This window comes from Trichomycterus rosablanca, chromosome 7 (assembly GCF_030014385.1).
Source record: "Trichomycterus rosablanca isolate fTriRos1 chromosome 7, fTriRos1.hap1, whole genome shotgun sequence".
In the NCBI taxonomy this organism is placed as follows: Eukaryota; Metazoa; Chordata; class Actinopteri; order Siluriformes; family Trichomycteridae; genus Trichomycterus; species Trichomycterus rosablanca.
In genome coordinates, this window is record NC_085994.1 from 5,363,177 (window position 1) to 5,387,623 (window position 24,447).

General features: G+C 39.4%; 1 protein-coding gene across 6 annotated transcripts in view; it reads right to left on the reverse strand.

The window, feature by feature from the left end:
* LOC134318121 (citron Rho-interacting kinase) overlaps window positions 1-24,447 on the reverse strand; it is a 60,962-nt gene that overhangs the window by 28,722 nt on the left and 7,793 nt on the right. For 3 of the 6 annotated variants that reach the window (XM_062998886.1, XM_062998887.1, XM_062998882.1), the window contains exons 3-15: window positions 24,168-24,314; window positions 23,958-24,077; window positions 17,824-17,994; window positions 16,929-16,982; window positions 16,756-16,809; window positions 16,472-16,612; window positions 15,878-16,006; window positions 13,380-13,475; window positions 12,147-12,263; window positions 10,815-10,924; window positions 8,302-8,476; window positions 7,602-7,799; window positions 4,060-4,113 (exon numbers count right to left, since the gene is read on the reverse strand). In XM_062998886.1, the coding sequence (XP_062854956.1) occupies window positions 4,060-4,113; window positions 7,602-7,799; window positions 8,302-8,476; window positions 10,815-10,924; window positions 12,147-12,263; window positions 13,380-13,475; window positions 15,878-16,006; window positions 16,472-16,612; window positions 16,756-16,809; window positions 16,929-16,982; window positions 17,824-17,994; window positions 23,958-24,077; window positions 24,168-24,311 (1,563 nt within the window). In that variant the 5' untranslated portion in view covers window positions 24,312-24,314. The remainder of the gene's footprint in view (window positions 1-4,059; window positions 4,114-7,601; window positions 7,800-8,301; window positions 8,477-10,814; window positions 10,925-12,146; window positions 12,264-13,379; window positions 13,476-15,877; window positions 16,007-16,471; window positions 16,613-16,755; window positions 16,810-16,928; window positions 16,983-17,823; window positions 17,995-23,957; window positions 24,078-24,167; window positions 24,315-24,447) is intronic. The other 3 variants (XM_062998888.1, XM_062998885.1, XM_062998883.1) reach the window with 2 other exon arrangements.

A 24,447-nucleotide genomic window follows, 5' to 3' on the forward strand; every position in this document is an offset into this window, starting at 1 on the left:
ATATACGGTAAGCTTCACATCATGTGGGGTGGGGGTCTGGGTTGACAGGGTGGCACTACTGTTATAAAAATCATAAATGTGTGTACTCCTGGTCAGATTCACTCATTCATTTATTTATTAATTCATTGTCTGTTTAACCACCACTTCATCCTGGTCAGGGTCTTGGTAAATCATCATACCCTATCACAGTCCTTGACTTTTCTCACATTATACCATGGAAAGAAAAATAAATTAGGTCTTTTTTTCAGCTGTATTTACACGTTATAACCCTCATCATCAAAGTGTAAATTACACTTTTAAAAATCTGATAAATTGTTATAATTTAATTAGGAAAATAACTGATTTGGATTAGGAAACTGAATCTTGGATTAACCATTATTGTCACAAATCAGGCGTCTGTGCTCCTGGAGTTTGTTTGTGTGCCACGCCCCTCTCTCCAAGAGCACATGGTGGAGGGGTTTAAGTGACAAGTCAAAGCCCCCTTGTCATGGTCAATGATGCTAATGATCCACAGCTGCTCCTCATTGCAGGTAATGCTCAGGATATTTAAGGGAGCAGCTGTGGATCCTTCAGTGGAGACTATTTTGTCCTTGTCATGCTTTGGGTTCCAAGTAAATGTTATTTTGGTTTTGCTTAGCTCATTATTCTTTTTGCTCCTGTCTGTTAGCTCTTGTTCATGTTTAGTGTTAGCTTAGCCTAGGGTTTAGATTTGGTTAGGTTCATGTTTCATGTGTTTAGCTTTAGCTTTGTTCATGTATGTTTACATTAGCATTAGCATTTAGCTTAGGTCATGCATTAGTGTGTCTTGTCTTGTTCCAACATGTCTTGTGTAATCCTGTCTTCTTTAGTTATTATTAAACAGTTCGTTACAATTGCAAACTTGGTACAACCAATCAACTTCTAGATCGCACACCAATTGGCCCACACCTGACATCAACTGGTTTTAATTACTTCAGGATAAAAAACAGCCATTTCACTAGTAGTGCATGGTTCATTATGGTTAGAAAGGCGCTTTCAAAAGTGCTACATGGAAAAGTACAAGTTTGGGGAACACTTTGTACAATGTATGTACAATAATTGATTATATATACAGATTACCTCTGTGGATATACAATTATTGACTGTAGTCCATCTGTTGCTATGTACCCGGTGATCCTCATAGGACACGCACTGACCAGATGATGTTTGGGTCTTGGTTTCGTTGTTCTGGTATGAGTGTATCAGGTGTAGCAGTGTTGTTGGGATTTAGATATACTTTTAACCTTATTAAAAAGACTGTCTGCAACCCTCAAATCCATAATAAAACTAGCGGTTTCTTGTGAATTTGCCCACTAGTCATGCATGGGTTACAATGGTTGAAAAGGTTCTTTCAAAAGGGCTCCATGATAAGGTTCTAAAAAAAAGCACAAGTATGGGGAGGAACACAGAAGATTTCAGCAGCTTTAACTATCCATCTGTGTATGGCACCCCCAACACCTTGGCAAGTTTGAGCCATTCCTCCAAACTGAATGACTGGGCCAGGAAGATATTGATCAGGGAAGCTACCAAGAGCACAAAAGCAAATTTAACTGACTAAAATAAAAATAAAATAAGTCTGAGAAAGAATAAACAAATATTAGTGACATATCCAAACAGATTTGTGGCTTTAATTTAAGCAAAAGGTGACTGTACAAAGTACTAAATTGCGAGACTGATACTCTTTCCAACCCTATGATTCTAGTTTTTTGTTTTTATTTTATTTTAGAACTAGAAATTTTTTTTTTAATGATAAAGCTGGAGGAAGATAATGTATTTTTGTGAGTTTTCATTTCAGGTTGTTACACAGAAAAGATGTTCTATAGGCATTATAAAAACATGAACTAGAAATGCTGAACTGGACTGTAATCTGATTTCCAGCACTACAGAAAACATCTACATCAGCACAAAGACTTTCAGCTGATGAACCGACAGTCTTAATGCTTAAAACTGCAGAGCTGAAATTTACATTAGACTGTAAAACCTGTCAAATGAGTTGCCAAGAGCCGAGAACAGCATCAAAACGATCTCAGCGTAGGAGTTTTATTATTACCGTTAATGACACATAAACACATGCACACTGACCCATTTTTCTGCCCACATCAACACTTGTTGTATTTTGTAACTGCAGAAAACTGTTTTGTTATAGGTAAACACTCCAATTATTATCTATTAGAGTAGAATTAAAATTATTGTTCATTTACACTGCTGTGTATTTTGCTGTGTATATATGTTTTTGTATGAATTTCTTTAGTAAACTGACAATAAACCAGGCTTCTTTTAGGTGGAAATAATTAATTATATTAATAATGATTTATTAAGATTTGGGCAACATGGTGGCTCTGAATGAAATGTGGATGGTGCACAGTGAACTGTGTCACAAACTTCTGTTTGACCATGCTGGCTAGCAAGAGACAGAATCATAGATTAGTTGGGGGGTGGGTTGAATAGTGTGTTATCTGCAAGCATATGCATGACAAAAGAGGACTGATAGTGCTCTAATGGTTATGTAGAAGGAGGGGATATGTCCTCAGGATCTCAGATTTTCAGTCAAGCTAGTGTTAAGGGCCCTGGAGACTCCCTCCAGTCACTGTATGTAAGCTCAGGTTTTTCCAGTATCCACAAGGGTTATCTCCAGGTACTTTGGCTTTCTCCCTACTTTTAAAGTATGCCACAAATGTGAATTTGTGTGAGTGAGTGAGTGAGTTAATAATGCCTTACTATTCCCGCTGTATTCCTTTCTTGCCCCCAGTGTTTGTGGGCAAGCTTTAGACCCTGATCAGGATGAGGCAGTTACTAAGAATAAATTAATGCATTTATGAATAATAATAAATAATAATTAGAAATATGTAGAAATAACATACATGCCAAATTAAGTACTGCTTCTATGCTGTGTCCTTACTCCTTACTGATTTCTTTAGCTGACGGTGAAGCCAAAGTAAAATTTAGTATGTATGTGTAGCTCATTACTTTATTCTCACTGAGGAATAAAATTATAGTTTGTACAACAAACATAAACTATATGGCCAAAGTATTTGGACACCAGACCACGAGCTAAAAACAAACTGTATTAAAATAAAGTTTCTTAAAAGACTAGACTTTGAAGTATGGCTGAGATCATTCAAAAAAGCATTTATATGGCTGGGAACTGATGTTGGTCAGGAAAGCCTCAGCTGATGGTCCAGTTTATTCCAAAGCTCTTTAATGGGGGCTGAGGTCAGGGCTCTGTGCAGGACACTGGTGTTTCTTTATAGACTTTGCTTTATGCACATGTTTTTGAAATAGGATGTCCAACAAGCTCATTGTCAGGTGTCCAAATACTTTTGGCCACAGTCACACTGGAACAGGAAAGGGCCTTCCCTAAACAACATATAACTTCCTTTATATATCTGATTTATTTTTACAGCAATGGTTGTGACTGAAACACATAAATTAAAAATTAGAAGGTGTTTCTCAACACGTTTGTCCATATAGTGCATGTATACGTATAGTTAAGTAGGTTAATAGTATCATTGTATGGTACATTCAACCCATTACATTTTAAAAATTAATTTCCTTGCCCTCCAAAATACATCTACTGTGTCGATCCATAAATGTACAGCTCCAGTTATTTCTGTCTAAACACAAATAAGATTATAAAGAAAGCAATGCAGCAGGAGAAACAAGCTCTGGATTAAAACAGCTCTGGAGGAGCTTTCAGAGAATGTGGCGCTGACTGATCGAGAGCCGTGAAGTAGCTCAAACAGATTGTGTGTGGGCGGACAGTAAAAGTAGAGCAAGAGGATGAGAGAGAGGGCTACGGATTAGATAACAAGAAAAAACCCAAAGGATCTGTTAAATAAAGGGGCAGTGACCTTAACTAAAAATAAATATCAATTTATCCCCCCGTCAATAAATTAACATAGTAGAATAGATACTTTAGCTTTGATTAGTGACTGTGCTAGAAGTCTGATAAATATTAGCAGCACCTCGAGTGTTTGAGTGTTGATCAGATCGAAGTTGGTTCAGTGTTTCTCAGTTAAATTATAGAAATAGACAACGTACCGCACAGCTGTCCCTCAGGGCATCAAACTTCCGCTGGATTTCATCCCTGTGAGCCTTAAAAAAAAAAAAACAAGCATAATTACAATCAGAAGTCATGAGAGTGAATATTTATCATAAACGTTCTGCGCATTTCACCAGCCTACAGCTTTGACGCAATAACAAAAGTGAGTTCAAGAGTTTCCAGAAATAGTCACAGGATGTAAGCATAATAACTGACCGACTACGTGGGCATTTATCAAACTCTGCTATGCTGTAAAATGAAAAAGTCAACTCTGCAAGTCCAGACTGCTGTGCCAACAATGCTGCTTCAGCTAGATGTGACGGCAACCTGGCGTGTTTTGACCGAAAATGTCCAGAACTCACTACAGACTTTATCCCAGACTGGACTGAATAATGAAGAACTTAGATTGCTTGTTGTTTTTGTTTTTTTGGCTAATTATAACTAGTTTAAATTAATTTTGTGTAAGTCTAATTAATTCAAATTATCCTCCAGTATACCTGAGAAGGATAAAGTATGGTTCCTCTCAAGGTTTCTTCCTGTAATTTTAAGGAAGTTTTTTCTTGCTTCTGTCACCCTTGGCTTGCTCAACAGAGTTTTTGGTCTGTCAGTCCTGGATTCTGTAAAGTTGCTATGAGAGAATCTCTATTGTAATAAGTGCTATACAAATAGATTTGACTTGACTAAAACAAGAAGTAAAAAAGCAGTGTAGCTTTAAAATGGTCTGTCATCCCTAATCTCTTCTCATTTACAGTCAGGACTTGAGAGAGAAGCACTGCTCTGTGATCATGTTACAGTAAGTTGGTGGACTGAGTAGCTGGAGTACTGTACTTGATCTCAGTTCCATTTAGCGCTCTGGCCTTGTTAGTACTTAGGTAGTAGTTTTGTTTGTTTTGTTCTTGCTAACTATCAGTCATCAGTCTGTGATCTGAAGCTTATGTGGAATTTTCTTATACTACAAGACTATGATTAGAAATAAAAGCAAGTCCCCTTTTAAACTTAAAAAACTTAGATGTAAAAGGAACCAATTTAAGGTTTTGGAGTGGGCTGGCATAACTTTTTTGGAAAATGAATGGGACAGTTATGTATAATATTAAGTTATACACCGATGAGGCATAACATTAGGACCACTAATATTGTTTTGGTCCCCTTTTTGCTGCCAAAACAGCCCTGCAACTGTGATGCCCTGTGTATTCTGACACCTTTCTATCAGAACCAGCATTAACTTCTTCAGCAATCTGAGCTACAGTAGCTCGTCTGTTGGATCACGTTCATCAATGAGCCTTGGCCGCCCATGACCCTGTCGCTGGTTTACCACTGTTCCTTCCTTGGACCACTTTTGATAGATACTCACCACTGCAGATCAGGAACACCCCACAAGAGCTGCAGTTTTGGAGATGTTCTGACCCAGTCGTCTAGCCATCACAATCTGGCCCTCGTCAAACTCGCTCAAATCCTTACGCTCGCCCATTTTTCCTGCTTCTAACATCAACTTTGAGGATAAAATGTTCATTTGCTGCCTAATATATCCCCCCCACTAACAGGTGCCTTAATGAAGAGATAATCAGTGTTATTCACTTCACCTGTCAGTGGTCATAAAGTTATGCCTAGTCGGTGTATAAGGTATATGTAATATTCAGTGTTATATGCAATTGCAATTGTTGCTACTAAAGGATGGCACAATAACTTATTACATTTAGGGGCAATTTTTCCATGAGTGATAAGAGCATTGCATAATTTTTTCCTTCAATAAGTGAGGTGATTTTTTTTTTTTTTTTTTTGTACATTTTGTCAAGTAGATTAAAAACTATTTTGACAAATAGCAAAAACAAAAGCAGTTACAGAGAGGGACAAATAAATGTACAGTGGTACAGTGCGTTCCATGGTCCTGTGGACTTGCATATATTTTGACACTTATACACTGAAAACAACACAAATATAATATAAAAACACTGATTCTTACAATTTCTCAGAACCTCGAGCTGTAACAAAAGTTTAAAAGTGAAACAGGAGGAAAATTCAGATAAACACAGATACATGTGGAGCTTTCAGAGTGAATCTGACGGTTATTCCACACAAATGGAGATTCGTCTCATATGCACACTTTGATGACGTATTACTGCACCGCTCAAGCCGAGCGCTGAACAAAGCAACAAACCAAACACGTTGAGTTTAAGGGAAACGTTGAGTTTGAGGGTACAAATTTCCCGACGAAGGACATTGAGTTTTAAAGATTTTGAGTTTAGGGGACATTGAGTTACAAGGTACCACTGTACATTTTTTTTATAATTTTACACAATATATGTGTGTGTCTGTGTGTGTGTGTGAGAGAGAGAGAGAGAGAGAGAGAGAGAGAGAGAGAGAGATAATGAGAAAAAATTTCAATGAAATTATGTTAAAATGCAGAATCTGAGAGATGTAATTCTCAGTAGAGAATACTGCATTACAATATACAGTCATTATATGCTGTAATGTCCTGTTTTCATATTTAGGAGCACAGAGTTGCTTATGGAAGTGATGCACCCTGATAAGTGGGCAGTTGTAGCCTAAGGTACTGGTCTAGTAATCGAAAGGTAACTGGTTCAAGCCCCACCACTGCCAGGTTGCCACTTTTTGGGCCCTTAAGCAAGGACCTTAACCCTCACTGTCACAGTACTGTAAGTTGCTTTGAATAAAAGTGTTTGCTAAATGCCGAAAATGTGAATGTGAATCTGGTCTCTTCAGGCAACTTATGCCAAGTTCACACTACACGACTTTCCAAGTCATCAGGTCGCTGTACAGTTCACATAACACGACTGGATCTCTTGTAATCGGGAGTCTTTCAAGTCGGTGTGTATTTTACACTACACGACTGATCGGCGATAGGGGGTTTCACACTACACCATCTATCACCAACTGGAATCACAGGCGAGCTTCTCTGGTCTCCCAAACTACGTTTTGTCACGAAAACAAACGCGAGAAATGACGAGAGGTTTATTGATACCACGTCCAAAAATTTACGTCAACAATAAGTTTGTGCGCTGATGTGTAGCGTAAAATCAAGGAGAAAAAATAAATGAATCTGAGTGAATTTGGCTACGCGAGCAGCATGGATTGTTCTATAGTGAGTTGGAGGTTAATAAATATTTTTGCAATGCAACGTTGGTGTTTTGTAGAGAACGATAAGGTCAGAAATACTGTATAACTTGAGTGTGTGCCAATGTATTCTGATACAAACTATATTAAGCCCCTGTCCCACCTTTTTACAACGCCTCCACTGCGTTTCCCCTCACCCCATATCTTGCGTTCTCATTGGCTGTTCGACATAGCATTCATTGCCAGTCGGGCAACTCAGATTCAGATATCTGACATGTTAGAAATCTCACTTCGGTCACCGAGCGAACACCGAGTTTCTCCTGAGCCAGCAAATCCAACCAGTCGCCGAGCGAAAATCAGGGCAGAAATCGTGTAGTGTGAACTAGGCATTATCCAACTTGTTATGTTCATGTATGTAATACGTTGAATTCAAGTCCTAGCTTTTGTATTTCATTTTTTTCCATCTCACCCGGAGAACAGTGATCTCCTCCTCTGCTTCAGCTGTGGTCTCCTCCAGCTCGGTCTTGGCCTGCTGAAGCTGACTCTCCAAAGCATGACGTGCTGCCTGCAAGCTGCTAATTTGCGACTCTCGTTCTTGCAGTGACAGTGTCAGCTCAGACACTTGTTGCTTTATTTCCAGCTTCTGTTCTTCATGTTCCAGACCAATCTAGAAAGGAAAAGTGTATTCACATATTACCTAGTATAGCATGTTTTCCACTACTAGCATTTTACCTTTAATATGTGTACAGTCTGCTGAACCATTAAATATTGAAATACTTTAGTCACAGGGTAATGAAATGGTGACTAATGTGTAAGGTGTAACCCCGCACAGATGATGCTAGATGATTCAACCAATCTGGTTGGAGACTTAACCAAGAGAGAACCATACTGTTCTGAACACTGCACTCAGCATGATCCATATTAAACACAGTAGAAAGTGACAGACTTCAGTAAAAACAAATGAACATATGAATACAACCCAGCTACTCAATCCACCAGCAAGTTGCACCCAAAAAGGTGGGGAACCCAGTAAATCACCACCATTAGAGTGGAGAACTCTTATGACAGCTACACACAGGAAAACAGGCTGGGTCCTTTGGAAACCAGAACAAAAAGTGGCTTTTTATACTAAACAATCAAGGGTGTCAATAATGTTGACCACAACTGACCTCTCTTAGTCTGGCCTCCAACTCCAGCACACGGCTCTTGTTGGTCTGCTCCTGTTGACTCATCTTCTCCAGATGCTCCTCTAGCTTTGCATTCTGGGCCTCCAGTTTACCTGCCTGAGACTCCAGGTAGAATTTTTGCTGCCTTAGTTCAGATATCATTTCTTCTTGGGCTTTCCTGGAGGACCAGACACAACAGTAATAACATTAACACAGTCAGTGATGATCTGTGGTCAGTTATCTGTGGATAACTCAGCTTATCAAAAACACATTTTATTAAAACTAGATTTCTGAAGTACAAAAAGTTCGAGTGCACATGTAATGACCATGTAAACATTGCACATGTAAGCGCATAATGCACCAGCTGTTGATAAAAAATCAGCTATAAAACAAAACTGATGATTGGCATCAGTGTTTCTGAGAACATAACTTTAAATAATTAATGAAGAACATACAGGGGTTGGACAAAATAACTGAAACACCTGTCATTTTAGTGTGGGAGGTTTCATGGCTAAATTGGACCAGTCTGGTGGCCAATCTTCATTAATTGCACATTGCACCAGTAAGAGCAGAGTGTGAAGGTTCAATTAGCAGGGTAAGAGCACAGTTTTGCTCAAAATATTGCAATGCACACAACATTATGGGTGACATACCAGAGTTCAAAAGAGGACAAATTGTTGGTGCACGTCTTGCTGGCGCATCTGTGACCAAGACAGCAAGTCTTTGTGATGTATCAAGAGCCACGGTATCCAGGGTAATGTCAGCATACCACCAAGAAGGACAAACCACATCCAACAGGATTAACTGTGGACGCAAGAGGAAGCTGTCTGAAAGGGATGTTCGGGTGCTAACCCGGATTGTATCCAAAAAACATAAAACCACGGCTGCCCAAATCACGGCAGAATTAAATGTGCACCTCAACTCTCCTGTTTCCACCAGAACTGTCCGTCGGGAGCTCCACAGGGTCAATATACACGGCCGGGCTGCTATAGCCAAACCTTTGGTCACTCGTGCCGATGCCAAACGTCGGTTTCAATGGTGCAAGGAGCGCAAATCTTGGGCTGTGGACAATGTGAAACATGTATTGTTCTCTGATGAGTCCACCTTTACTGTTTTCCCCACATCCGGGAGAGTTACGGTGTGGAGAAGCCCCAAAGAAGCGTACCACCCAGACTGTTGCATGCCCAGAGTGAAGCATGGGGGTGGATCAGTAATGGTTTGGGCTGCCATATCATGGCATTCCCTTGGCCCAATACTTGTGCTAGATGGGCGCGTCACTGCCGAGGACTACCGAACCATTCTGGAGGACCATGTGCATCCAATGGCGGTGCCGTGTATCAGGATGACAATGCACCAATACAGACAGCAAGACTGGTGAAAGATTGGTTTGATGAACATGAAAGTGAAGTTGAACATCTCCCATGGCCTGCACAGTCACCAGATCTAAATATTATTGAGCCACTTTGGGGTGTTTTGGAGAAGCGAGTCAGGAAACGTTTTCCTCCACCAGCATCACGTAGTGACCTGGCCACTATCCTGCAAGAAGAATGGCTTAAAATCCCTCTGACCACTGTGCAGAACTTGTATATGTCATTTCCAAGACGAATTAAATGCTGTATTGGCCGCAAAAGGAGGCCCTACACCATACTAATAAATTATTGTGGTCTAAAACCAGGTGTTTCAGTTATTTTGTCCAACCCCTGTATATGTGAGAATTTAAAGACATGAGACAACTAAAAGTGTTCCAATAAGATAAAAGTTAGTGAACATGTAATGCAAAACCTAATAAAAAACCCTGAAAAATTATTCGATATTTGAAATAAAGTCCTACTGTTTGCCATAGGTCTAAAAAAGTCAAACAAATGGCATGGGCAAAGAGGTCCAGCGGTTAAAATTGTTAGAGCGTAATAATAAAAATAGGCAGCCACTTTAAAAGCACTTAAGTAGCAAAATGCCCCATAACGTAAACCACACAGTTGTACCACAGCTACAGAAATAAATGAGTACCTCTATGAACCAGTCTGAACAGCACCTTAATACACATACACATTTTTGAAACGGCTTTTTAAGGTGTTTTAGAAATTAAAGTTGGCCCGCTGCTTGAGCATTAATGGTACACCTACATCAAGGTTCCCATTTTTTTGGAAAACATGGCAACTCCAAAGAAACAAAAACTAGACAGCAAATACAGGAGCCCTGGGAAATTTATTGGAAAGTGGGTTTGTTTAATTTAAAGAATTATTATAACCTTCCCATTAGGATTATAAACTGGTGAGTTAAATCGGCAAAATCCTAGTTTACACAACAGTGTAAAAGATGAATCATTAGCCACTCAGATGAAATGAAGTGTAATTGTTAGTAATCAGGTCTATTATATTTTTATTTGTTTTATTACAAAAGAGTCTGGGGCCTGTGTTTGCATATTTCTACTCCATCTGACCCCCAACAAGAAAAGTTTGGACACCCCTGATCTAGATGATGTTAATTCTTCACCCTACAGTAACAGCAGTACTCACATGTTCTTCTGAGTGTAGATACTGCTGTTGGCTGCCAACTTATTGGCCTCAGACAGCTCAGCAATCCTCTGATCCAAGCTGGCCATCTTAGACTCCATAGCGTTGATTGTCTGCAAGATTAAGAGACTTATTTGGGGTTATCTGTGAGAGTATAGGGGTTGGGGTTAAATCCCCCATCATAACTCAAATGTATGTATTCCGTGAGAATTCAGGGTCTCACTGAGGTATTCTGTGTATGGGGTTAAATCCCCCATCATAACTCAAATGTATGTATTCCGTGAGAATTCAGGGTCTCACAGGTATTCTGTGTATGGGGTTAAATCCCCTATAATAACACAAAACAGGAAACAGAACATGTTGAAGTTCTGCTCTGATTAAAGTTCTGTTTTAAATTTCAACCCGACCTGAGGAGTACAGATGACTGCATGCAGTTTCCCCGTGTTTTCTATCAACACAACATTTTCACCAATCAGCATGATTAGCGTAAAATCCTGCAATCAATTAATTTTCCTTTTATTTTAAATTTTGTATCTCTACCATTTTCTGTCCTGTATGAAGGGTGCTATATAAAATAATAATAATAATAATAATGTGCAGAGATTGTGTCCAATTTCCCCAACAGCTAAACTTAACTAAACTGCCACTAGTTTTTTTAGACTTTAAGATTTTAAATGTCAAGAACATAACAAAATGTGAAGTAAAAATATCTCATAACACATGATGCATAATGAAATAATTTTTTTTCTGTAAAGAACCATCAGTTACAGTTTTGCAACCAAGTATTAGTGAAGGGTTTTCTTGATCCTGTTCATGTTTCTTCATGTTGCTGTTTCTTTTTTATTTCTTTTTTAAATAACTGCATGTATGTTGACAGGTCAACTTTTTGTAGTTGGACATGCTATTAAAATATTCAAATAACACTAAGTTGGAAAAAGTCATTTTATTTTTGAAAATATTGGCTTTTGATACTAAACAATTAAAGGTGCCAATAATGTTGAACCTCCGAAAGTACTGTAGCATAAATCTGCCATGGCTTTTATAGTATTAAACACATAATTTTGTATATTTCAGTAAATGCTGGAAAAAAATGTGTCACTTTAGGTGGTTTCACTCTACCATTTTATGTCCTGTAAAACACTTTGAACTGCTGCTGTATGAAAGGTGCTATACAAAAAAGATCATAATAATAATGCACAGAGATTGTGTCCAATGTTCCCAACAGTTAAACTTAACTAAACTGCCACTAAGATTTTAAATGTCAGACACGTGTAAAATCTCTCATAATGCAACCATTACTGTTGCAGTTTGAATAAGTTTTGGCTTTGGTCTTACCGCTGTCTGTTCACTGAGCAGTTTGCTCTTCTCTCGTACTTCCTCCTCATAACCGTTCTGCTTTGACTCCAGAAGCTCTTTGTCAGTCAAATCTGCCTTCATCTGGTTCTCTAAAACCTTTCAATATTAAGTACAGTAGAGCAAGCATTACACATACTATAAGCCAGAGGGATGTACTTAGGAATAATACATGGGACCTACAGTCATGGCCAAAAGTACTGACAGACGGATCCCTCTCTCAGAAAATGCACCACTTCTCCCAGATTTTTTTTTTGCAATTACAAACGTGTTGGTATTTACGTTTGTCTTCATTTGCACTGGAACAACACAGAAAAAGCTTAGGAAAAAAGTCAAATCTGATATTATTGCACACAGAAATCCAGAAATACAATGGCAACTACAACTTAATATTTTGCACCATAAGAACATGAGAACATTTTATCATGTTATTTTATCTAAAAGCCTCATATTGGTTTCTGTTAAGTGGTACACTGATGTGCTTTACCAAAAACAAAAACGTTTACAAAAACGTTGTACTGTCACAGTACTGTAAGTTGCTTTGGATAAAAGCATCTGCTAAATGCATCACATGATTGAAATACAATTAGTCCTTACAACCTTAATAAAGTGCTAATCATTTTGTTTAGTTCATTTTTGGAGACCTGTGTGGAATGATGTGACTTTTTTTCTCAGCTTGTTTGTGTGGTTTAAATGCAAAAAACAAGTATTTTAAACCAAAACCAAACCAAAGCGTTTAAAATTACAACAATGATCATACATTTACATTTTGGCCATTTAACAGACGCTTTTATCCAAAGCGACTTACAGTATACAGTGTAAGCAATTGAGGGTTAAGGGCTTTGCTCATGGGCTACCAGGCAGTGGTGGGATTTGAACCAGCAACCTTCAGATTACTAGTCCAGTACCTTAACCGCTAGGCTACACTGCCCACTAAAATGCCTTTGTTTGTCATATAGTATTTACATATAGAGATGTACAGTACAACAAATTATTTCTTCGCATATCACAGCTTGTTTGGAAGCTGGGGTCAGAGTGCAGGTTAAGGCCTTGCTCAAGGGCCCAACAGCGGCTGCATGGCCCAAAGCTCTACCCACTAGGCTACCATTATCTGTGAGAGGTGGTGTATTTTCAGAAATGCATGCAGGGGTGCCAATATTTTTGGCCATATCTGTATTTAGATTTTTTTTTAAAACAGTGTGCTTATTACACAACCTTGATTTTATCCTCATAAAGTTTCTCTTTCTGTTCCAGAATTGTCTCCATGCGCTGAGCTGTGGCTTTAGTTTCACGCAGGTTCTCCTCCAGCTCCTGTTTAAGAGAAAATAAGAAACATTAAATCCAGTTATTCTGCTTCCACCTCCAGAAAACCTTAGAAAATCATATTAACAAAATTTAACAGAAGCATGTTTACATAAACAGTTTACCCTTTTACCTACGTACCTATGTTAAGGAGCTTCTAAGTGGACAACCACACAGATTATGTAATACTGGAGAGTACACAATTATAAAAGTGTATTGATTTTTAAATCTTAGGCCAATGGCTATAAAAATAGCCTAACAATACCCATATCCACTGTAAGAGCAGTAATCACAAATAGCCTAAAATAGCCAGAGTTAAAAGTGACTTACTTGGAAGAGAATGCAGGTGTATTTCCCCCACACAAAGTGTAGTCAAAAAGGGAAAACATGCATTGATCACAGTTGGAGATTTAAGGGTAATGGTATTATTTTGAGGTCACCAAATCTACTCTTAGATATCACCTCTGTCAAAGCAGAGCAGAGCTACTGACAAGATGCTAATGGAACTTGGTTGCTTTGTCAGACAAGACAAAATCAAAGCTTTTGGGCAACTTTGAAGGGTTTGACATAAAAAGGATGGGTACACAGAAAATAAGCTAATTTACTCTGAGTATGGGGGAGGATCTGTGATGTTATTTCTACCTTAAATCACATCTGCATGTCAATTCTTCTACTTTTATAATACAATGGTATTATTAGAAAGAACCGACCCTTAAGTAACCATGTAAAGCAAAACGTTTACACCCCCTAGTGTGTGCTTAACCCTTTAATGGTCTGCTTAACCATTTAGTTGACCTTCTTTTGAGTCTAAATACAGAGGAACCTCGATTTAACGGACCTCCATTTAATGGATTTTGGATTTAACAGACAAAATCTGAAAAACAGAATGTCCGGTCCGATTTTTAAAAATTCCCACGAGAAGCAAACCAAGACCAGTAGTTCAGTAATTGTCCACTAGCCAGCACACATCTCTCTGTTTATATGAGTAATAGGCTTTGTTTTGCCGGGAGGCCTTAATTTTTCTAGTGCTTAGTTGTGCACCAGCGCTGCTCCAGTAGCCACCAGCAGAGCTTTTGACTCAGAGTAATTGATACTCTGAGTCTCCACTATATGATCACAGCAAAAAAAACATCTCATACACCACACAAGGTAAATTAAATTTCTTCACAGTAGTACAGTACATCAATTTTAATATTTATTTACAGGTTTTACATGACAAGTTTACATATCTATTTACATTGTTTATTTTACTGTTGATCATATGTGCATGTTTAGCCCTTTTGTGGACTGGAAAAAAAAACTCGTGTTTCGGACAATCACATTCTACAGATTAGTGCTCCCCCTTTAGTCCATTAAATCAGGGTTCCATTGTACTTGGGTAAAATAAGCTATATTTAAATAATCTTGGTTGGGCCGTATCTACTCCTTGGTTGACATGAGTTCAACTCAAAAATATTAGTAGTGGGTTTTAAGAAAAGTGTCTTTCTAACCTATATGTCAGCTTGAAGCTGCAGCTGAAAAATCATCCATGACAGTTGCATAATTTTTGTTGTCATCTTAACTGTTTGGGGGCTCATTAAAAAAAATACTGTGTGAACTAGTAAAAAATATTCATTGTTTGTCATTGGTATAGTCCCAAGAAACTAAGACATGCAAAGAAATATTTTTTAAGTAATATTTTCTTGGTGAGACTATTAAAGGGTTAATAAGAGTGATACAACAAACAAAAAGGCTGAAAAGTTGAAAAGAAAATGCAGTTAATGTTGAATTTAAGAACCATAATGAATAAATGAATGCATTTTAGACCATTTGGCCACTACGGCTAGCCAGGTACAACCAAACCAATGAACACTGCCTCTATGTTCCCAAACATTGACCCCAAACATCAACGACTTTCTACAGAACTAATTTAAATTAACACATTAGCAAATAGAATTCAATTAATTTTGGGGCAGAATGGTGGCTCAGTGGGTAGCACTGTCGCCTCATAGCAATAAGGACCAGCATGTTCTCCCCGTGTCTGTGTGGGTTTCCTCTGGGAGCTCCGGTTTCCTCCCACCGTCCAAAGACGTGCAAATCATGTGAATTGGAGATACTAAATTGTCCATGACTGTGTTTGATATTAAAAACTTGAGCTGATGAATCTTGTGTAATCAGTAATTAACTGTCCTGTTATGAATGTAACCAAAGTGTGTAAAACATGATGTTAAAATCTTAATAAATAAAGAATAAATTAATTTGGAGCTACGAGCCTAGCCAATAAAGTTATGATCTTTGCAGTGTACCACATTTAGAACCAAGACAGGTACAGAGATCACACTGACAGTAGCAGGGACCAGTGCTCAGTCAGACAGAAGAGACAAAGACTATCTGTGTGCATGTGTATCAGTGGGTGACCTGCCGTCCCTTACCATGATCTTATCAGCCATCTGTTGTATTTGCTGTGATTTGGTCTGGATGTCCTCTTTCAGTTTGATCTCCCTGCGCTCCACAATCTCCAGCCTCTTTACTTGATTCTCCAGGGTCTTTCTACCATCCTGCTTTATCAGACACACACAGAACAATGAACATCACAGTCCCATCACAATAAAAAAATAAAATAAACAGATTATTCATTTTAGTCCATTTTAGTGTCAAACCATGATCCAGAAATGACCGGTGGTAGTCCAGGGTTTAAGGTCCTGGACTAGTGATCAGAGAGGTGTTGGCTCAGGTCCCACCTCCATCCTTAAGCCTTAATTGTTTATTTTATTAATTAATTTATTAGGACTTTAACATCATGTTTTACACTTTGGTTACATTCATGACAGGACAGTTAATTACTGGTTACACAAGATTAATCAGTTCAAGTTTTTAATGTCAAACACAGTCACAGACAATTTAGTATCTCCAGTTCACTTCACTTGCACGTCTTTAAACTGTGGGAGGAAACTGGACATGGAAAATTGTACTTTGCATGTTCTATTCTATTTAAGATGCCTTAGCTTAATATTTTCCTATCTGACCTCGGTCTCTCGCAGGCGTCTGCGCAGGCTGTCAGTGGATTCCTCTCTGGTTTGCATCCTCTCTAAATCCCGTTCCAGGCGCTCTTTAGCTTGGCGTACATTCTGCAGCAACTCGGTGGCCTCGGTACTCGCTTTCACTGCCTAAAATCAAATAAATCAAATAGAATTTGATCTACAGCTGGAAATATAGAACTACGTACATCTGCTGTGTATTCATTTCATTATGAATTCATTTTATGGTACAGTATATGTAAATAGAAACCTATAATAAGCAAACAGTTCACCTTGTCAAGCTTGTCCTTCAGCTCTTCAATCTTTCCTTGTTGCTCTTCACTGTTCTGAAAAAAGAGAAAAAAAAATCATTCACATAAAGTATAGTAATAATTACTACAACATGAACTTTAATTTATTGTATTATTTAAATTGAGACAGATGCTATAGAAAATATTTGGCAAACCTTTTGCAGTTTAGTTAAAAGCTCCTCCATCTCAGCCTTGCCTTGCTCTTTGGCCTGTAAAAAATTGTACAAAACAGATACAAAAAAGATAATCAATTGACAATCAAACAAGAAGGTCCTAGGTTTGATTCCCAGATTGAATGGTCCAAGTCCTTTCTGTATAGAGTTTGCATGTTCTCCTTGTGTCCGTGTGGGTTTCCTTCGGATGCTCTGGTTCCTTCCACAGTCCAAAGACATGCAGTCAGATTAACTGGAGCTACTAAAATTACCCTGGGTGTGGACACACAGGTGGTGCAGCGGCAAAACACACGGGATCTCGAATACATCGCCTGGGCTGAGCGGCCCCATGAACAACGATTGGCCTGTTGTTCATATAGGGGGTGGGGTAGTAGTAAGCCGGATAGGGACTCTCTCATAACTAATGCAGCTACGACATCTGCTGGCTGATTGATGGCACCTGCACAGAGACGAGGAAAGAGTGCGTTGTTTGGGGTGTGTCTCTCCATACACAGGGCTGATCCGCATTAGCACTCGCCTCGTGCAGGTGAAAAAATGCATACGGTTACTGCCCATGTGTCAGAGGGGGCGTAGGTTAGCTTCGTTCTCCTTAATCAGAGCGGGGATTGGCATTAGTGGAGAGGAACCATGACGCAATCGGGCAATTGGACGTGCTAAAAGTCGGGAGAAAAAGGGAGAAAATGCATGAAACAAAATAAATTACCCTGTGTGTGTGTGTGTGTGTGTTTGCCCTGTGATGTATTGGCGACATGTCTGGGGTGTTTTCTAACTTTCGCCCAGTAAACTGAACCCACCTCGACCCTGAACAGGATAAAGCGGTGGTAAAACAGACAATAAATAAATTAACAATCAGCCTTATGTGTTTTTGTTTTTTAACCTTTTGAATTTTCAGCTGATAATCCGCCGCCTTTCTTTTCAGGTCTTCGCTGGTCTGGCGTGACTCTTTTAACTCGGACTCATACAGGTCACTCCGACGCCGGGCAGCAGAGAGATTCTCCTCCAGCTGACGGATGGACACTCGCATTTCCTCCAACTGGGCATGATACTCCTGCAACACAACAGGGAAAAAAAAGAAAAGAGAATTTCTCAACGACACTCAAAATAATGTAGGTTTTTTTTTACCATCTACTGTGCATAATATTACGAACAGATTAAAGGAATCTGGAGACCATCTCAGTCCATGTAGGTCATGGATAGCTGTTGAATGTGCGTGACCTTCAACTTCCTAGATAGCACTGCATAAGACTGTAGTCCATCTGTCTCTCTGCATATTTTTTTAGCCTGCTTTCACCCTGTTCTTCAATGGTCAGGACCCCCACAGGACCACCACAGAGCAGGTATTATTTAGGTGGTGGATCATTCTCAGCACTGCAGACACTCACATGGTGGTGGTGTGTTAGTGTGTGTTGTGCTGGTATGAGTGGATCAGACACAGGAGTGCTCACTGTCCACTCCATTAGACACTCCTAACTAGTTGGTCCACCTTGTAGATGTAAAGTCAGAGTCGATTGCTCATCTATTGCTGCTGTTTGAGTTGGTCATCTTCTAGACCTTCATCAGTGGTCACAGAACGCTGCCCATAAAGCGCTTTTGGCTGGATATTTTTGGTTGGTGGACTATTCTTAGTCCAGCAGTGACAGTGAAGTGTTTAAAAACTCCATCAGCACTGCTGTGTCTTATCCACTCATACCAGCACAACACACACTAACACACCACCACCATGTCAGTGTCACTGCAGTGCTGAGAATGATCCACCACCTAAATAATACCTGCTCTGTGGTGGTCCTGTGGGGGTCCTGACCATTGAAGAACAGCATGTAATGGGGCTAACAAAGTCTGCAGAGTAACAGATGAACTACAGTCAGTAATTGTAGAAGTACAAAATGCTTCTATATGGTAAGTGGAGCTGATAAAATGGACAGTGAGTGTAGAAAGGAGGCGATTTTAATGTTATGGCTGAGCAGTGTATGCACTGTTTACTAGTATAAAAAGAAAAGATTACTAGTACAATAAGAATTAGACCAGGCCTGGTGATATTTGCCTGGCAGAACACCAGTTTAGCACTTCAAACATAAATGATGTGATAATTAATTGCTTGTGAAGACACATCTGATATGTAAAGTGAGTAACACAATGTCATTCAACATCAGTATTTGTGCAATGTCATATTCAAAAGCCCTTTAAATGTCTCACACCTTATATTCATATACTATATACTGGTGGGGAAAGACACAGTGGCACAGTGTTCAAACCTTCGAAATTGTCCATAAATGCTTTATTCTCAAAGGTGGTAAACACTAAGCTGTTTAAAAGCTGTTAAAGCCCTTTTTGCCAGCACGTCATGCCGTCCTCCTCACTGCATCTGCACAATCTCTACTCCTGACTACCATTTTTCCGGTTGCTATGGTAACCACAGTGCAATGGTGTGAGGAGCTGAAGCAGCAGAACTGTGTGTGTGTGTGTGTGTGTTTTCTCCACATTTTTCATATTATATATGGATTTATTTTCCAAACACAACATGCTGCTCTTGAGCCACTGGTTTACACGGCAAAATGTAATGAAGAAATATAAAAACATAATATAACGCACTTGATCCCACAGGAAATTAAAGCCCCAGAAAGATGACATGACAATGAAAATACACACTGTAAATAATTAACAATACAAATACAAAAATAAAAACATACACAACAACTACAACTAATGGTTCCTGTACTTATAATGGATAACTGTAACAACCGTCTTATCTAATTTCCTTTGGGACCAATAAAGTATCCATCCATCCATCCGTCTATCCGTCTATCCATCTATCCATCTATCTATCTATCTATCTATCTATCTATCTATCTATCTATCTATCTATCTCTGTCTGTCTGTCTGCCTGTCTGTCTATCTATCTGTCTATTTATCTGTCTGTCTATCCGTCCATCATACAGATGCCTGTCTGTCTGTTTATCTATCTATCCATCCATCTGTCCATCTATTTATCTATCTGTCTCTCTGTCTGTCCATGCATTTGTCCGTCCGTCCATCCGTCTGTCCGTCCGTCCGTCCGTCCGTCCGTCCGTCCGTCTATCTATCTATCTATCTATCTATCTATCTATCTATCTATCTATCTATATGTCTGTCTGTCTGTCTGTCTGTCTGTCTATCTATCCATCTGTTCTGTCTATCTATCCATCTGTCTGTCTATCTATCTGTCTGTCTGTCTGTCTGTCTATCTATCTATCCATCCGTCTGTCTATCTATCTATCTATCTATCTATCTATCTATCTATCTATCTATCTATCTATCTATCTATCTGTCTCTCTGTCTGTCCGTCCGTTTGTCTGTCTGTCTATCTATCTAACTGTCTGTCTATCTGTCTGTCTGTCCGTCTATCTATCTATCTATCTATCTACAGGGGTTGGACAATGTAACTGAAACACCTGGTTTTAGACCACAATAATTTATTAGTATGGTGTAGGGCCTCCTTTTGCGGCCAATACAGCGTCAATTCGTCTTGGAAATGACATATACAAGTCCTGCACAGTGGTCAGAGGGATTTTAAGCCATTCTTCTTGCAGGATAGTGGCCAGGTCACTACGTGATGCTGGTGGAGGAAAACGTTTCCTGACTCGCTTCTCCAAAACACCCCAAAGTGGCTCAATAATATTTAGATCTGGTGACTGTGCAGGCCATGGGAGATGTTTAACTTCACTTTCATGTTCATCAAACCAATCTTTCACCAGTCTTGCTGTGTGTATTGGTGCATTGTCATCCTGATACACGGCACCGCCATTGGATGCACATGGTCCTCCAGAATGGTTCGGTAGTCCTTGGCAGTGACGCGCCCATCTAGCACAAGTATTGGGCCAAGGGAATGCCATGATATGGCAGCCAAAACCATCACTGATCCACCCCCATGCTTAACTCTGGGCATGCAACAGTCTGGGTGGTACGCTTCTTTGGGGCTTCTCCACACCGTAACTCTCCCGGATGTGGGGAAAACAGTAAAGGTGGACTCATCAGAGAACAATACATGTTTCACATTGTCCACAGCCCAAGATTTGCGCTCCTTGCACCATTGAAACCGACGTTTGGCATTGGCACGAGTGACCAAAGGTTTGGCTATAGCAGCCCGGCCGTGTATATTGACCCTGTGGAGCTCCCGACGGACAGTTCTGGTGGAAACAGGAGAGTTGAGGTGCACATTTAATTCTGCCGTGATTTGGGCAGCCGTGGTTTTATGTTTTTTGGATACAATCCGGGTTAGCACCCGAACATCCCTTTCAGACAGCTTCCTCTTGCGTCCACAGTTAATCCTGTTGGATGTGGTTTGTCCTTCTTGGTGGTATGCTGACATTACCCTGGATACCGTGGCTCTTGATACATCACAAAGACTTGCTGTCTTGGTCACAGATGCGCCAGCAAGACGTGCACCAACAATTTGTCCTCTTTTGAACTCTGGTATGTCACCCATAATGTTGTGTGCATTGCAATATTTTGAGCAAAACTGTGCTCTTACCCTGCTAATTGAACCTTCACACTCTGCTCTTACTGGTGCAATGTGCAATTAATGAAGATTGGCCACCAGACTGGTCCAATTTAGCCATGAAACCTACCACACTAAAATGACAGGTGTTTCAGTTATTTTGTCCAACCCCTGTATATTTTTCTTTCTATCTGTCTGTCTGTCCGTCCGTCCGTCCGTCCGTCCGTCCGTCTATCTATCTGTATTTTTCTTTCTATCTGTCTGTCTGTCTATCTATATTTTTCTTTCTATCTATCTATCTATCTATCTATCTATCTGTCTGTCTGTCTGTCTGTCTGTCTGTCTATCTATCTATCTATCTATATTTTTCTTTCTATCTATCTATCTATCTGTCTATCTGTCTGTCTGTCTGTCTGTCTGTCTGTCTATCTATCTATCTATCTATCTATATTTTTCTTTCTATCTATCTGTCCGTCCGTCCGTCCGTCCGTCCGTCTATCTATCTATCTATCTATCTATCTATCTATCTATATTTTCCTGTCTGTCTGTCTGTCTGTCTGTCTGTCTGTCTGTCTGTCTATCTATCTATCTATCTATCCCTCCAACAATGCAGTAAAACATGATTTCATTTTATGGGGTTGCTGCAGTTGTTAGAACAGATTAAAGCACCAAACTACAAGTGATCTGTTTAAGCTCACGGCAAGTCGAGCAATTACAGCGAGTAATATCACTTGGGCACCTTTCCCAGCCACAATGTGTCAGGTGTTTTTTATTAAAGCAAAATATCAATGCACAAATCTGCTGTGGAAGGAAAGGTGTTGCGTCTGGTGTGCATATAATTAACACATGCACTGCAGGGAGTAAACACCCCAGACTAAAGTCCATTCTATACTGATGACAGTGCAAATATAATAGTGTGGTGCCATCCATCATTTACAAAAATCCATCTGTAGGCTTTATAAGACCGACTGAGTGAGTAAGTGAATAATATAAGATCAGTTGTTAATCAGAATCATCTTTCAAAGCTTTCATGTAGATGTATGATGGTTTAGCTTCAGTGTATGAATAATATCTGTAGCACTTTATCATCATAACCTCATTGAAATAATGAAAAATAGCAGAATAACAATAAATGTTGTCTAAATATGTGCCTTTCGAGCATATGCATAGCATGTGCACTATGGGAAACGAGAACACAGATACAGTGCAACCTTGTAAATTTTCTTGAACTTTTATCTAATTTAAAAAAGTACTAAGAAAAGAATTCCTAAGTTTTCACTGATAGACTTAATTACTTTTACATGAATTTAGAATTTGATGCCTGCAACTAATGCAAAAACAGTTAAGAGTGCAGCACGCTCACTTAGGGTCATGTCTTTGAAAACTAATTACAATGTTTAATGGTCTGGAAACTAAGGACGCTGATTGTTGCCATTTTACAAGAGAAATTTATTCCAATTATTGGTTTATTTAAGACTTCAGCTGCTCAACAGTCCATGGCTTTCATTGTCTGATTCTTCTCTTCATGATGGGCTATACATTTTAATAATAGTAGATAGATTTAAACTGCAGACAGGTTAGTCAAGCACAAACCCACACTGTTCTAGAGCATTCAGAATGAAGCATGGCATTGTCTTACTAAAGTAACAATGGACATTCCAGAAAAAAACGTCTCCTTGATGGCAGCATGTGTCTCTTTAAAATCCCAATATACAGTACGCCTCAATGTCGACAGGAGTATATGAGTCACTGATGCTTTTGCCACTGATGCACATATTATTACAGATGTGACCTTTTGCACCATTTACTTATAGTCTGGTTGGTCCGTTTTATCCGTTTTGTCCTTTTATCCTAAAATAAGTCTGGACTCAACTGACGACAGCATGTTTCCACTGTCTTTTGGCCCAGGTATTATTTGGGTGGTGGGTCATTCTCAGCACTGCAGTGACACTGACATGGTGGTGGTGTGTTAGTGTGTGTTGTGCTGGTATGAGTAAATAAGACACAGCAGCGCTGATGCAGTTTTTAAACACCTCACTGTCCCTGCTGGACTGAGAACAAAAAATATCCAGCCAACAGTGCTCCGTGGGCAGCATCCTGTGACCACTGATGAAGGTCTGGAAGATGACCAACTCAAACAGCAGCAATAGATGAGCGATGGTCTCTGACTTTACATCTACAAGGTGGAGCAACTAGGTAGGAGTTTTCAATAGAGTGGACAGTAAGTGGACACGGTATTTAAAAACTCCAGCAGCACCAAGATGAGCCTTTCTGCATAGAATAGTTGTATGGCTTTCATTTTTTTGCACCACAGAGTTCCAGGTTTCATTTCTTGAAACTGTGTTATGTGACAATGGTTTTCTGAACTATCCTTTAGAAGGTTCAAGAGAATCAACAAATCACATGTTCTAGTATTTATTGCATTTTACAAAATGTCCCAACTTTTATGGAAACGGAGGTTTAATGAGGTTCAATATTGCCAAATGTGACAATCCCTCTTTAGGATATAATAGTCTATAAGTGGAGGCTTTCTGTACCTGCTCCTTAATCTCCTGCAGTTTGTTACTTTGCTCGCGGATGTCGTGGAGCAGCTGCAGAGCTTTATCGTCCTCCTGAGAGACCTCCATACGAGCCTGCTCCAAACTGCGCTTCAGGCTCTACACACACAATACAATACTTTATTATGAAGATACAGTAGAATTGGAAAATATACACTGCAGTAGATTTATCCGTATTCATAAACTTACACTGCATTCAGTGATGTAGGTGGCCAGGTCCTGTTCCAGTATGCTTCTCTGTGTCTCGGAGGCTTTAAGCTCAACGTCCTTTTGCTGGAGAACTGACTCCAAATCAGACATTGTCCGCTGTACTTTAGAGATCTCCTGCTCCATCTGCTTCAATGGCATCAAGGTTGGACATCATCGCGCTATATTAATATTTAATATTTCTTCACTTCTAGACACTTTGGTCTTTATAGATTAAATTTTAGATAATACATTCATTACATTTACTTAATGTGATTTTAAA